The sequence below is a fragment of the Typopeltis vanoorti genome, chromosome 21, assembly GCF_054136105.1.
Source record: "Typopeltis vanoorti isolate ZY-2024b chromosome 21, IOZ_Tvanoo_1.0, whole genome shotgun sequence".
In the NCBI taxonomy this organism is placed as follows: domain Eukaryota; kingdom Metazoa; phylum Arthropoda; class Arachnida; order Uropygi; family Thelyphonidae; genus Typopeltis; species Typopeltis vanoorti.
In genome coordinates this window covers 17344479-17359892 of record NC_143569.1, presented here as the reverse complement: position 1 = coordinate 17359892, position 15414 = coordinate 17344479, and the positions used below count along the sequence as shown (strand labels likewise).

Here is a 15414-nt window from a genome sequence, read left to right as displayed (position 1 = left end):
CTGCAGCGAGAAGCGGCACTTGTCGATGTAGCAGCCATAGTCAACTGCTGAGTGGTCAGTGACACTCAGCAGTTGACTCAAAACTATCATCGCAAGCGCACGTTCAAACTTTGTTCTCTTGCTCACTTTTCCTTCATTATGGTTTAATTTAGATACCTATACACTTTATTATATTCAACCCATGATATGGAAACCCTGGGTAATGATGATGTGAAAACTTGCTCGATTCCCATTCTGAACAGTTAAGCGAGAATGATCTCCTTCAACTAGAAGGACAGCATGCATATGAAGAAGAAAATAAGGAGTGCGAAAAAGAAGATAATGTTACGATTAAGCGGATAAATGCAAAAGAACTTGAGCTAGTTTTCAATCACATTGAGCATGCTAAGTGCGGACTTGGAAGCTTCATTCCATATCAGGATCAGAATCAAACAAAACTTCCAAGTCTGTCGAAAGAAAGCGATTGCAAATTGCATGATAAGATGAAAAAAAGTCGGGCACTATTCAAACATTTTTTTACCTTAATTTTTTTGTGAAAAATTAGCTCAATCAAATGTTCAGACATTTAAATAAAAATTCAAACAACTGATTTTTTATTAACTTTGATTTTATCCTCTATTCAAATTTAATCTAACTGATGGATGAATTATAATCATTCTTATTGGTTATTGTATTCTCTTAACTAGATTTCGCTTAGCGCATATTAACTAATGGATTAATTAATCGCGTTAAGCGATGTTTTCCTGTATTATGAAATTACGCAATGCTTTCACACATAGAGATGGTTCACCTATACTTGCTCATTAAAAATCATAAATAAATGAGCTAACGCCTTTTATTCCCTTATAAGGAGTAGGCAAAACCCTTATACCCTATCTATCTAGCTTTTGGAGACTGAGTGGGCAATCCATTAAAAATCAATATTTTTATATAATTTAATATAAGTTATCTTTACCGTATATTTTCTTAAAGTTTGGCAATGTACATAAAAGTATTATGCATACTTTACTAACTTTTTTTTTCAGAAAATTATCTTCCGGGTCTTCTAGTGAAAGTTGAACGACTACTTTTATTTTGTGCATCTTATACTTTTCAAAGCTCCATCTAATGGTGATAAGGTATTATATCTTTTATACGTTTTTCCATGCGTATTTGATCCGCGTCGACTCTGCGGACCGTATGTTCAATATAGCACGTTGCTCTTGATATTGGTGTCTTTTTTTAGCTACAGATAGCGCTTTCATATTATCATTTTGCTCAATATAGAAACAGTCTTTCATCTGTGCAGTGTTCTTTTTCTTACTTACTGAAGTAATAATGACTTGTATATTTCGGGCTTCAAATCATGCATTTAGTAAACTGTTCTCTTGTTCTAATTTACAGGTGAGTTGATATAGCAATCAGAACATGGTTTCTGCATAATTTAAAAGCGGTTCGGTATCCCTTTTTTTTTTTCCTTTTCCTCCTTCCTTCCCCTCTCCTTTCATATTTCACGTTTACCGGCTAGCGGAAGATTTAGAACCAGTTGAGAAGGAATATTTGCTTAGTTGATATATAAACGTATTTTGAAAAATGCTACCCTAGTTTACGAAATATCTTTTTTTTTTATTATTATATTATTTTTTCTACGTTAATTATTTTTCTCTGCTTATTCTGGTACTTGTATTCCTGTAAACATTTATTGAAAAATGTGATTCTTCGTCCACACTGAATGACTTTTAACGTTCGATTGATTCATGTGTCCGTGTTGTTTTTTCTTACTTATTTTTGTCTCAATGGCACGCTGCCACTCCTAGAAGCTCTGTTACGGTGGTTGCTAGTTATTAATAAATTCACCTTTAAATGACTTGCATTTTTGTCTTTCTGAAGAATAGTATATTGAACACGTATTTTTTTCTTTTTCTTGCCACCACTTCTGTAAAGTAATGAAAGCCTGATATATATATATATATATATATATATATATATAGGTAATAATCTTATTCATCTTTATTGAATTTTTTGATTTACAAGGTATAGATTCGTCAGCAAGTAAAGGAGGGCTGCAGGTTGATTCAAAATGATTAAAAAAAAAAAAAAAACTAGAATTACCATCATCGACATTAACTTAACATTTTACAATAGTTTACGTATTAAATAATTATTCAGTTAATTTCACTTCTCCATACATCTGCATCTTTTATGAAACAGTTCTGGCATTAAATAATCAGAATAATTAGTATGGCATGTTAATGAACCATACCATTCAACTTTTATGGGCTTTCCATTTTTAAATAGCCAATTTATTTTAACTACTGTCTTGTCCATACAGCACGTATATGCTTGAAATGAATTAATTCTTACATTTATGGATATACTGTGACATTTGGATCAGCTTTTTGGACCAGTTTCATAAATGAAAATTGCAATAGGCTTTTCAAAATATCCACATAGATGTACCAGTGAAGTTCAGCTTCCCAAATAATCGAACTCTCCCACTGCATTGTGGAAACACATTTTAGAACAGGACTTCCTTTCCTGAAACATACTACCTGAACACATGTTGGAATGTTGAATGAATATGATGTTGGTCTCCCTCTTAACTAAAGATGATGCCGAAGGAATACCATGTGCATAAGGATGTACATTATGAAAATTATAAGCAGCAGGCTAGAATAGTCACAACTGTTGTATGCAAAGTCGCAACTCGCAAAGTCTGAGTATGAAAAGAAACTGGCTCTGCGTGATAAAGACAAAACCCACAAGAATTCTATCGATGAATATGAAAGAATACTCTTCTAAATGCAGATAGCGTGAGGATTACAGATGCAAAAAAAGTTGTTCAACTATGAGTGCCCATTTTGTTAAAAGCTATCAACCTGGTGTTCGTGACATTGAGCTGACTGCTACCTCTTCACTGGGTGAAGAAATTCTGGTATATAAGGATGAGGTATCAGAGCTGTTGCACAAACTGAATAAGAATTTAGCAATAGGGACTGATGGGATATCAACACATGTGCTAAAAGAGTGTTCATCTGAACTGGCTATTCCTTTGACCAGGCTGTTTAATGAGTCTCAGAACAGAGAAGATTCTGCAGGAAGGGAAAGAATGTATGGTAATTTCATTGCACAAGAGTGGTGGTGCAAAGACTGATGTATCCAACTTTTGAGCAATTAGTATCTCAGAAGTGGTGGTGAAGATTTGGAAAAATTGGTTAGGGTTGACATTCAGAAATGAGCCAATGGTGTATCTCTACTTTGTAATGAGAAAAATGGGTTTACTAAGGGAAGGCCATGTTTTTGCATCTAGTTCACATTCTATAACAATGTTACCATTGAACTAGACAAAGGGGAATGGATACACCATGATGTTTTTGGATTTTGCAAAGGCTTTTGGCAGAATACGGCATGGTAGACTGTTGCATAAATTGGAGAATACTGGTTTGGGTTATAGAATATTAGCATGGATAAGAGGGGATGGCTGACTCACAGATATCAAAAAGTGGTATATGGGGGATGCGAGTCTGCAAGATTTAAAGTAACCAGTGGTGTACCACAAGGATCACTGTTATTCAATCTATACATTAATGATATTGGGAAGGATTTGACAAGCAACATACAGCTGTTTGCTGATGATGCAAAGATAAGTAGAGGTAATCAGGAATGCTGCTGATATGCAGTACTTGCAGAATTATTTGAATAGGCTGGAATTGTCGGCATGGGAAAATGGATGTCAGCAAATGTAAAGTTATGTGCTTTGGTGTGATTAGATATCCAGTGTGATATTATGTTAGTGAGATTATGCTTAAAGAAATTGATGAGGCTAGGGATCTTGGAGTGTTAGTAGATAGGAAGTTGAAGTTCAGGGGACATGTAGCAAAGATTGCAAATATAACTCAAAAGATAATTGAAATGCTGAAACGAATGTTCACTTGTAAAGATAAGGATGTCATTTTACCTCTTTACAAGGCATTGATAAGACCTCACTTGGATTATTGTTTGCAAGCCTGGTTTCAGTTTTGATTCTGATATATTGCAGAGAGTGCAAAGGAGAATTTAAAAGTGATGTTGGGATTGTGGAATACTGATTATGAAGACAGATTGAGAATTTGTAGACTGCAGACATTAGCAATCAGGAGAAACAGGGATGATACGATTAAGACTTACAAACTTCTGAAAGAGTCATACAGGATTTCAGTTGATGGAATTTTTCAATTTATGGAGAGTGGGGTAAGGACATCCTTGGAAGCTGAGAATGAATGCTGCTAACAAAGTGGTGGAGGGCTAGAATTTTCTTTCATAGGGTGGTGTGTGATTGGAATGGATTACCATTGGATGTTGTGAGTGCAAGCAGTGTGAATGAATTCAAGAATAAGTGTGATAGCTGGTACGTGTAATATGTGGCCTCCATCGATGAGTCCCTGACTCCCTGAAGGTCTCTCTTAATGATTATAATAATAATATTAAACCATTCCTAAAAAGGGTGACAAATCACTGCCATCTAACTACTGACTGTCCTATCTCATTCACTTCAGTCCTATCTAAAGTGATGGAGAAAACCATCAACTCTCAACTTCCTTGAAGGTACCACTATTAAGCAACCACCAGTATGGATTCCATGAAAACCGATCAACAGAAAATCAGCATTGTTTTTGATAACACTCAAATTCCCAGATGAGATGAGATTTCTCTTCTCGGAATTACCCTGACATTAAGCCTCTCCTGGCATAAGCACATCACGGTAATTGCATCCTCAGTTTCCATAAAACTAGGTTTTCTTTTCACTCGAAATGCTACTTCTCCTTCAAACAGCTGTTAACATTATACAAATCACAAATCCGCCCAGCTATCGAATACTGCTCTCACATTTAAAGTGGGGCTCCTAAAAGCTCCCTCAAAATGCTAGACTCAATTCAGAGGAGAGCAATTAGGCTGATAAATGACCCATCTCTCACCAACTTGCTCCCCTCACTTTCATATTTATTAGTCTCTGCAGTTCGTATATTCTATAAATATTTCCATGGGAAATGGTAATGTGAAATAGCATCAATAATTCCCCCACTCTGTACTAAACCCATTGGAACACGTACAGCTACCACCCAAGATCCTTTCACAGTATACCTTGAAACCCACAGAACAAGTTTCTTTTCCTTCTCCTCCTCCATCCCTGCTACTGCGGTATTGTGGAACAGTCTTCCCCCGATGCATTTCCCAAGGAATACATATAGGCTTTTAAATCAAACATAAACAAGTTTCTCCTTTCCCAACCCACTACCCATGTACGGTAATAACATACAATAGGTTGACCATCCAACCTCTCATAAAAAACAACTTTCCCAACACCACCCCTCTCAAAAATATGGCATCATTAAAACTAACCAGTAGAGTCCATAATCTTTGTTCCAGTGGAACCTCTCTTTCAATTGAACATATACACAACACCTTCCTTTCCAATGGCTACAGTGATTACAGAATTAAAAAAATAATCAGTTCCTCCCCATTCCTCGGCCTTCTCTTCAAAAGGATTTGAGAAATGCATTAACCATTCCCTACTTCCATGGCACATCAGAAAAAAAACGGCCTAGTCTTTAAAAAAGTACAACCTCTACACCACTTTTAAATCCCACCAGAAAGTTTTTACCAAAGATCAGCTCCCCTCCTCTCTCAGTGCCTTGAGTATATAAAGTACCCTTTTCTTGTAAGCTGGCTTACTTCAGACAGACAGGTAGATCAGTTACCATCCATCTAGAAGAAAGCAAATCGTGCATCTGCCATCATGACTATGGTCAATCTGACCTTTCAGACCATGTATTGGATTCAAACCCACAGGATATCCTGGAAGAAAACCATCATCCTCCATCATAGTAAATTTAAAAAGGACTGTTTTTAGAATCTGCGGCGACACTCAGAAATCAGCCAAATTTAAATAAATACGGATGCATAAATCATCCCAAAATTTGGGCAACTATAACTGTCAGAGGTCCCATTTCATATCCTAGGCCGCCTATAAATTCCCATAGAGGGGGTGCACCACCTAGATAGGACTTTAGAGTCACCCATGTGTTTCATTTGGATTGTGTTGTCTTTGTATGTGTGTTACAAGATTTATTTATAATCTCAGAAGATGTCTCAGTGACTGAGATGAAATATTGGAATCATTTAAAATTAGTTTTTAATCCTTTCCTAGTGCTGTAAATATTCCATTAAACCTCCAACATGAACATTTAGTAGAGAAATTCCTCTGTAATTTTCACATTCAGCTTTATTCCTTTTTTTTTTTTTTTTTATAGATGGGTACTATGATCTCTCTACCCCAATCATCTGGAATTTGACCCTCTGACCAGGCATTCTGAATTATGCAGCGTAGCCACTGTAAAACTTTTATACTCTCATATTTTAGCATTTCTCATGAAATATCATCTACTTCAGCTGCCTTTCCACATTTCAGGTTTGTGCTAGCTTTCTGTTGAGTGTTTTCTATCACCAGGCTGGTACTGCTTGTTTCATTTAGCAATCTTTCAAAGTAATTATAGTTCGCCCACAGTTTGTAGATCTCTGCTTGGCGTCTTGCCAGGAATAGTGGATTCATGCTGAAGGGGAGAAAGAAATGAAGGACATACGAATTGGTCGCCAACACACGAAATCACGTGCTTTATAGGTAAAAATTTCCATCTCTTATACAAGCAACATAGTTAACTACAATGACCATAAAAGAGAAGTTAATTTTCCGACGTGTAATAATTACTCGTCTCACAATACGGACTGATTACCCTGTTATCGGAATGGATTCTCCTCCTGTTGACATGCGCAGAAGTGTCAAAGGGTCTCGAATCTGTGGATCTCGAATCGTACTATACTCCATACATTAAGAATATCTTTATCATTAGTTTCCTGTCTCCTTTATCATATCTAATTCCTTTGTCATTACTCTTTCCTCCATTTCTGAGCTTTTTCAATAGCCACCAGTATATTTTACCACTTTCAAAAAATTTTTTTCTATGTTCTTACCAAAGTCTTCCTATGACTTTTGTTAAGCTAATTTTACACAATTCTTTGCTTACGTTTTTCTCTATATTTCCTAAGAGCACAAGTTGACTTACTTGCCAGGAACTGTTTAATATGCTATTTAATTGCTGATATTCTGATGAAAAGCTTTTTCAAGAACATTGATTTTGCATCTTGAAGTAGCTATACAAGCTTGTTCATTCAAGGCTTTCACAAACTTTCATGCCCTCAGTGGGACAATATCATAGAAATGATGAACTATTTTCAAATGCTTATGTTAAAAATCATTATGTTAATATTTGTAAATAATGTTTTCAGAAAACATTATTGTAATAAATATGATTAGAAATATTTTTTTCTTTCCTTGCAAAATTCCATTATATTATTATAATATGGGTCTTTCCATGGAGTTAGACTCATCATTGGTGACTCATTATTCACACAATCCCTATCATACCACTCCATTCGATGATGAAATACTCTCGTCAACTTCTGCAACTCATTCGTCACTCTCTTTCATATGTGGATCATCTGTTTTTATGAACCACAAAGAATATTAAATTTTATTACTTGTTTTGCAATTAAGTCTTTGTTTTTTTGAAAAAAAATGTGTGTGTATAGGGCTTTGACCACCTTATCCTGTGAACGGTTTGAGGTCTGATGATTAATAAACCCTCGACACCACATGATAAAAGAGGGAAATATAACATGATGTGTGTGTATTTTATCTTTGACCTTATGTTTGGTGGGGCAGCAATATGCTACTATACAAGGGAGATGATTATGAAGCAAGGTTGTTTCCCACTGCCTTCCTTGCTGTACCATAAGTATTTATGACTACAGGAAAACCTCGCTTAACGTGATTAATTAATCCATCAATTAATGCGTATTAAGCAAAATTGCGTTAAGCAAATACAATAACCAGTAGGAATGATTATAATTCACCCATCAGTTAGCATAAATTTGAAAAAAATTATAAGCTATATTAGAGGATAAAATCATCAAAGTTAATAAAAATCAATTGCTTAAATTTTTATTTAATGTCTAAACATCTGATTGAGTTGCTTTTACACAAAAAAATTAAGTAAAGATGTTTGAATAGTGCTTGACTTTTTCATCTTATCATGCAATTTGCAATCGCTTTATTTCGGTGGACTTGGAAGCTTTGTTCTATATCAGGAGCAGCATCAAACAAAATTTTTTTTTAGCATGCTCAGTGTGATTGAAAACTATGCTCGAGTTCTTTTGCAGTCAGTTTCTTAATCGTAACATTCTCTTGTTTGCACTCCTTATCTTCTTCATATGCACGCTGGCCTTCTAGTTGAAGGAGATCATTCTCGCTTAACTGTTCAGAATGGGAATCGAGCAAGTTTCTCACATTTTCATTATCTAGGGGTTCCATATTATGGGTCGAATTGAATATAATAAAGCCTTAAAGGTATCTAAATTAACGCATAATGAAGGAAAAGTGAGCAAGAGAACAGAGTTTGCATGTGCACTTGCGATGATAACTTTGAGTCAACTACTGAGTGTCACAGGCCACTGCCTGCTACATTGACAAGTACCGTTACTTGCTGCAGATTGGCAACATAAAATTTTGCTGCTGCTTCTTTTCAGCCATTTTCTGTTCACTGCTGGAGACGAAGGCCTCATCCAGTTCTTTCCACTTTTCTCTGTTCTCGGCAATAGTTGACCAGTTTTTTCCAACTAAATTTTACAGTTCATCACTCAAACTTCTTTTAGGACCTCCTTGGCCTCGTTTCCCTTCTTTTGGAATCCAGTTCGTTAGTATAATGGGCCATCACTCATCTTTTCTTCTGGATAGATGTCTGGCCCATTTCCATTTTAGTCACTTATGGTGAAGAATGATGTCAGTGATGTGAGTCTGGCTTCTTATCCAGATGTTTTGCTTCTTTTAATGTAATATCTAGCATCAACCTCTCCATTTTTCTTTGAGTTAGTTTATTTGCCGATGCTTTTGTTAGTGACCAAGTTTCACAACTATATGTGATGACTGGAAGTATACACTGATTAAAAGTCTTCCTTTTTTAAACAGAGTGGGACATCATTGTTTTGAAAAATGCTTTTCAATTTTCTGCATGCACCCCAGGCAAGTTGAAATCTTCTATTAATTTCCTTTTGGCGTCACCAGTTTAGATCAATGAGATGACCTAAGTATGTATATGAAGAGAGACTTTCCATGTGTTGAGGCTTAAGTGCTGTGAAGAATTCATGTTGGAGGTTTAATGGAATATTATCAGCACTGAGAAAGGATTAAAAACAATTTTAATACTTCCAATATTTCGTCTTCATCACAGAGACATCGTCAGGGATTACAAAAAACCTTTTGTAACAACACACACACACACAAATATAATACAATAGTGAGTGAAACTAAAGTCCTATCTAGGTGGTGCTTAGGCATTTGCAGGTGGCCTAGGATATAAAGAGGGATCTCTGATAATCTGTATTTGTTTAAATTCGGTTGATTCCTGAGTGCAGATTCAAAGAAAAGTCTTTCTTTTTTGAATTTACTTTGGTGGAGCATGGTGTTTTTTTTTTTTCCAGGAATGTGGGTTGTATCCAAAACATGGTCTGCAAAGCCAGATTCGTGTATGACTTGTGTTCTTCTAACCGGATTGTTGCTGATCTGCCTGTCTGTCCGAAGGTTGTTTGTAATCCCTGAAGATGTCTCTGTCAGAGACAAAATATTGGAAGTATTAAAATTGTTTTTAATCCTTTCTCAGTGCTGATAATATTCCATTAAACCTCCAACATGAAGAGACTCTTTCCAAGAAATTGTTTTCTATTATTATGTTTTTTGGTGTTACAAAATGATTAAACATGGTTTTAGTTTTTTCTCTGTTTATTTTTAGACCGACTTTTCTGCTTTCATGATATAGGTCTTCTATCATTATATTAAGGTCTTCTGGAGTGTTTGCAAAAATTATGATATCATCTTCATATCTTAGGTGTGTTAAGTTTCTGTTATTAATTTTTATACCAAAGTTTATCCAGTTTATATTATTAAATATTTCTTGAAGGACTGCTGTAAAGACTTTGGGCAATAGTCTCCTTGTCGGATGCCTTTTTCAATTGATATTTTATTGCTACTTGTGTGAAGTTGGATTCTTGCTGTTGCAGTGTGGTATATTAGAAAAACCCAAGTTAGCAGAAGAAAAAATCCCCCACCCCCACTCAGGAGTAGAGTCCACAAGACGGCCTGTGACTAGTGGTGTACCACAAGGATCTGTTCTTGGACCACTGCTGTTTAATTTGTTCATAAATGATATAGGAAAGGATCTGAGAGGAACAGTTCATTTGTTTGCGGATGATGCGAAGTTGGGTAGGGCAATAGTGAATGCAGATGACGTCAAAATTTTGCAGGATGATTTGGATAGATTGGAGGTCTGGGCTAGGGAGAATGGATGTCAATTTAATGTGGCAAAATGTAAGGTTATGCATTTTGGGGTGAAAAGATGGGAGGCAGTTTACTGCATTGGTGGAACCGTGCTCCAGGAAATTGATGAGGCACGAGATTTAGGAGTGTTGGTGGATAAGGAATTGAAATTTAGGGGACACATTGCAAAAGTGGCCAAATCAGCTCATCAAATCACTTGGTTGCTGAAGAATACGTTGACAAGCAGAGACAAGCAGGTTATTGTTCCTCTGTATCGAGTCTTGATAAGACCTCATCTCGACTACTGTGCTCAGATTTGGTCACCTAGGTTTCTTCTTGATGGGGAGGAGGTGGAGAGGATCCAGAGGCGAGTGACCAAGATGATAGCAGGTCTGTGGAATGAACCGTATGAGAACAGGTTGAGGATTTGTGGGTTGCAAAAATTGGTTGATAGGCGGAGGAGGGGAGATGTGATTGAGACATTCAAATTACTGAAGGGTTTCTATAAAATTAATTCAGAAGATATTTTTGAAAACAGGGCTGGTTGTGGGAGGACTAGGGGACATCCATGGAAACTGGGCAAAAGTGTGGTTAGTAAAGGTGTTAGAGCTGGGTTCTTTACTTTTAGAGTGGTGAATGAGTGGAATGCGCTCCCTGAGTCTGTGGTGGGTGCTGTGACAGTGAATGAGTTTAAGGCGAGGTATGATAGATACTGTATGAATGTCGAATAGTTGTGATGAAAATGATTTGGGGCCTCCCTCGATGAGTCTAATGACTCCCTGGAGTTGCCCGTAATAATAATAATATTTCCTGGAGGAGGTCCATATATTCTCCAGGAACTCCCTGGTTCTGGAGTACTTAGATTATTGCATTAGTTTTGATGGAAACCAATGCAATAATCAATAAAGGCTAAACAGAGAGACAATTAGTTTTCTTCTGCTTTTTCTATTATTTGTTTTACTGCATATATATGATCAATTGTGTTAAAGCCTTTACGGAATCCTTCTGGTTCTACTGGTATTTGAGTCTAGAGTCTTTTACTACTGGGAGTAAAACACACACACACACACACTTAGCCTCCATAGCTCAGTCAGTATAGACAAAGTCCTTTGGTTGGAAAGACCTGGGTTGGATTCCCGTCCATGACGTGAGGAACCATTATCAGGTCTTTACTGGTCTCGTATGGAGGTGGGAGATCTTTTTTCCTGGTAACTTGGGTTTTTCATTTCTCAAAACAGGCAAACTGATCCTGTGAACACACACAACACTGTACAGGAAAACCTTGTTTAATCTCCCAACCGGCCGGTGTGGATTAAATATTCAACTCTCCCTAGCTTTTTTCATGGATCAAAACTTCGTCGGCATTCTACCTTTTATCATGCCATTACCTTCCTCCGCCGTTAATCTCGTTACGGCTATTCTATAGCATTAGTGGATTAACTGTTGCTGAGTGACCTTTGTCTCCCCTCCCCCTGTCTTTACGTCTGTTGTGTTGCTTAGAATTTCATTTACTGTCCTAAGTTAGTTGACCTTTCTTGCCTCTAAAATGATTTATTGTGTCTCTTCCCAAAAATTGAAACCAATTTCACATATGCGAAAAAAAAATCAATCCTGAAATGCCCACTGATCAGCTTTTGCAATGAATCTATTTAGTGATAGTGAATTTGGTTTATTTTATTCTACAAATCAGTGCACCGGAAGAGATGCACTGATTGTTCTTTCACTTTACGTATAATAATTGAGTAATTTTTTTTCGAATTTTAAAATTTTCAAATGTTTGCTTTGAAAATATTATGTCAAATATTTATATTTTTAAATAATATTTATTGAAATAAATATGTCCTTTTTCTTTCGTTTCTAGCGAAATAGCATTATATGGATCATCACATTTCAGATTGAGAAACGATTTTTTGTTATTCATAAAGACAAAATAAAAAAAAATGTTAAAATGCTAAATTGCCTTACTCGGTTTCCGATTGTGTCTTTTTGGTATCAAAAATTTATATCCAATGATATTTTAGCAGTGATTCTTCCCCTTCGTCATTTATTTATTTATTTGTATTATGCATATTACGATAATATCTAGTGCATAACTTCGTAGATATGTTGAAAATATAATGTGAAAAATATCATATACGGAATGATTCAACATTTTTGCTCATTTTGAAGATTTTCTAATGCTTTCCCCCACTCCTTATTCTTTCCTGGAACTGAATTGCATACCTACTCTAAATTTCTATACAGGTTTGAAAGCTTTTCTAGACAGCATTCAAAATCAATTACTTAATTTTACCATTTTGACAAAAGATATACGGCAATCAGATTGTATCGTGAAGCTTCTAAATCTGTTCTATTTATTTGCAATCTAAAACCAGCTGTTCTACTGCCCGCTGAAATTATGTGAAATTTTAGAAATAATATGCTATATTTTCACCATGCAAAATTGTTTATATGCATACCACACAAAAGAAAGTTCAGTAGTATTATTTGTGTTTGTTTTTCTTTTAAAAAAATCTAAATATTACTTCTTCTGCCGCTGGAAGCTATTTCTGAAATAATCTACGTCTTATAAATACTTGGTAATTCTACAAATCAGTGAACTGGAAGAGTTGCACTGATTGATCTTTCACTTTACGTATAATAATTGAATTTTTTTTTTTCGAATTTCAGAATTTTCAAATGTTTGCTTTGAAAATATTATGTCAAATATTTATATTTTTAAACAATATTTATTGAAATAAATATGTCCCTTTTCTTTCGTTTCTAGCGAAATAGCATTATATGGATCATCTCATTTCAGTTTTAGAAACGATTTTTTGTTATTCATAAAGACAAAAAAAAAATGTTAAATTGCTACATTGCATTACTCGGTTTCCGATTGTGTGCCTTTTTGGTATCAAAAATTTATATCCAATGATATTTTAGCAGTGATTCTTCGCCTTCGTCATTTATTTATTTATTTATTTGTATTATGCATATTACGATAATATCTAGTGCACATCCTCGTAGATATGTTGAAAATATAATGGGAAAAATATCATATACGGAATGATTCAAAATTCTTTTTCATTTTGAAGATTTTCTAATGTTCCCCCCCCTCCTTATCCTCTCCTAGAACTCACAGGTTTGAAAGCTTTTCTAGACAGCATTCAAAATCAATTACTTCATTTTACCATTTTGACAAAAGATATACGGCAATCAGATTGTATTGTGAAACTTCTAATTCTGTTCTATTTATTTGCAATGTAAAACCAGCTGTTCTACTGCCCGCTGAAATTATGTGAAATTTTAGAAATAATATGCTATATTTTCACCATGCAAAATTGTTTATATGCATACCACACAAAAGAAAGTTCGGTAGTATTATTTTTGTTTGTTTTTCTTTAAAAAAATCTAAATATTAGTTCTGCTGCTGGAAGCTATTTCTGAAGTAATCTACGTCTTATAAATACTTGGTGTATATCCTCTTAGCTGGAGGAAAAGCTGAAGGCTTATTGCTCTCAATGCTATTGAGAAAGAAAGGGGAGAACACTAAAGTCGCACTAAATTGCCTCAAGCTGTAGTGCAGAATACACCAAGAATGTCTTGTTTTCTTTTCGATTGTTGATTACCGATATCCTAACAGAAATGCTGACATTTCGTTTACATGCTTATACATTATTTATGCCAAAATAATTTCTTAATTTATAATAATCAATTTCACTTTTATTATCAAAAAATTATAGATTATTTCATACAATTATCTTGAAAAAGAGGATTTGAATTATTTTAAAAGAAAAGGTGCATATGCGTTTCATAATCTTCTTTTTTTTGGGGGGGAGGGGGGTATATACCTAATCAATCTGCGGATATTTCAGATAATTTATTTCATAAATCGTTCGTAAGACAACTGTTACAAACGTAAATCACTTGGGGAACATACCCATTCGTTTTAGTGTAAAATAGTAGCAAAGGTTCAGTTACTTTAGATATCTAATCTAGAAGAAAATGTTATGTCTGCTGAGATTAGAATCTTACGTGAATATTTTTTCTGACATGATTTCTCTATTCGTTATAATGTAACCAATTTCCAGATTTTTTCCCTCCTACAGACTTCATGTTTATGCAGTGATTTCTTCTTTGTACTACAAGAAAAAAAATCAGATAATAGAAGAAAAATATGTAGTATTTTCTTTTCCACTGGCTGAATATACAATGTTCTTTCTTTGTGTTTTGAAGAGAAAGTGCAAATGACTTTTTTCATACTATTTTTGCCATTATAACATCTCATATAATTATAAGAGTGACATTTTACTGTTTTTCTCCCACACGAGAAACAGAAATAAGGTAGTAATAATATTGTTGATTCTGCCAAACTCCATTGTAGCAGAAATTTTTATTACAAAACTTTGTAATATATATATATATATATATATATATATATCAAACAAGAAATTTGGAACCCATATCACATCAATGTTGAGTGTTGGCAAGGTGAAAATGTTCCCGTTATTATTTATATATTTCATTTATTAACTAGGGGGCTATACCCCCCCCTGTGTTCCGGTATGGTAGGCCAGTTCTCCTTCAATTGTGATAACTCGAAAGGGGGTCCCGCCCCTGAATTCTGATGACTCGAATTTTGAAGACTCGACACTCACGGTAGCCCCTGACTTTCAAAACGTTTCGAAAAACATGACATAAAAAGGCTTATCATTATATATATATATATATATATATATATATATATATATATATATATATATTAGGGTAACCAAGTTATTTTATAAACTTGGTTATTTTTACCAAGTTTATAAAATAATGACTTTCCCTCGCAGCTAAGCTCGGATTTCTCCCTTCGATAGCTTTCCTGAAGCCAGATCTGGAGGCATATCTCGCCTTTCCAGGTATTTTGAAATTTATAACCAAGTTTATAAAATAACTTGGTTATCCTAATATACAATATCCCCAAGATATATATATATATATATATATATATATATATATATATATATATATATATATATATATATATATAGGGTAGATTTTAT

The 15414-nt window shown here is 34.8% G+C and overlaps 1 protein-coding gene across 1 annotated transcript in view; it reads left to right on the top strand.

Annotated features, from left to right (window-relative positions):
- Positions 1–1167: 1167 nt before the first annotated feature.
- Positions 1168–15414, top strand: part of SdhA (succinate dehydrogenase, subunit A (flavoprotein)) — a 311617-nt gene continuing 297370 nt past the window's right edge. The window contains exon 1 of the mRNA XM_090411417.1: positions 1168–1383. Coding sequence (XP_090267543.1) covers positions 1318–1383 — 66 coding nt within the window. The 5' untranslated portion in view covers positions 1168–1317. The remainder of the gene's footprint in view (positions 1384–15414) is intronic.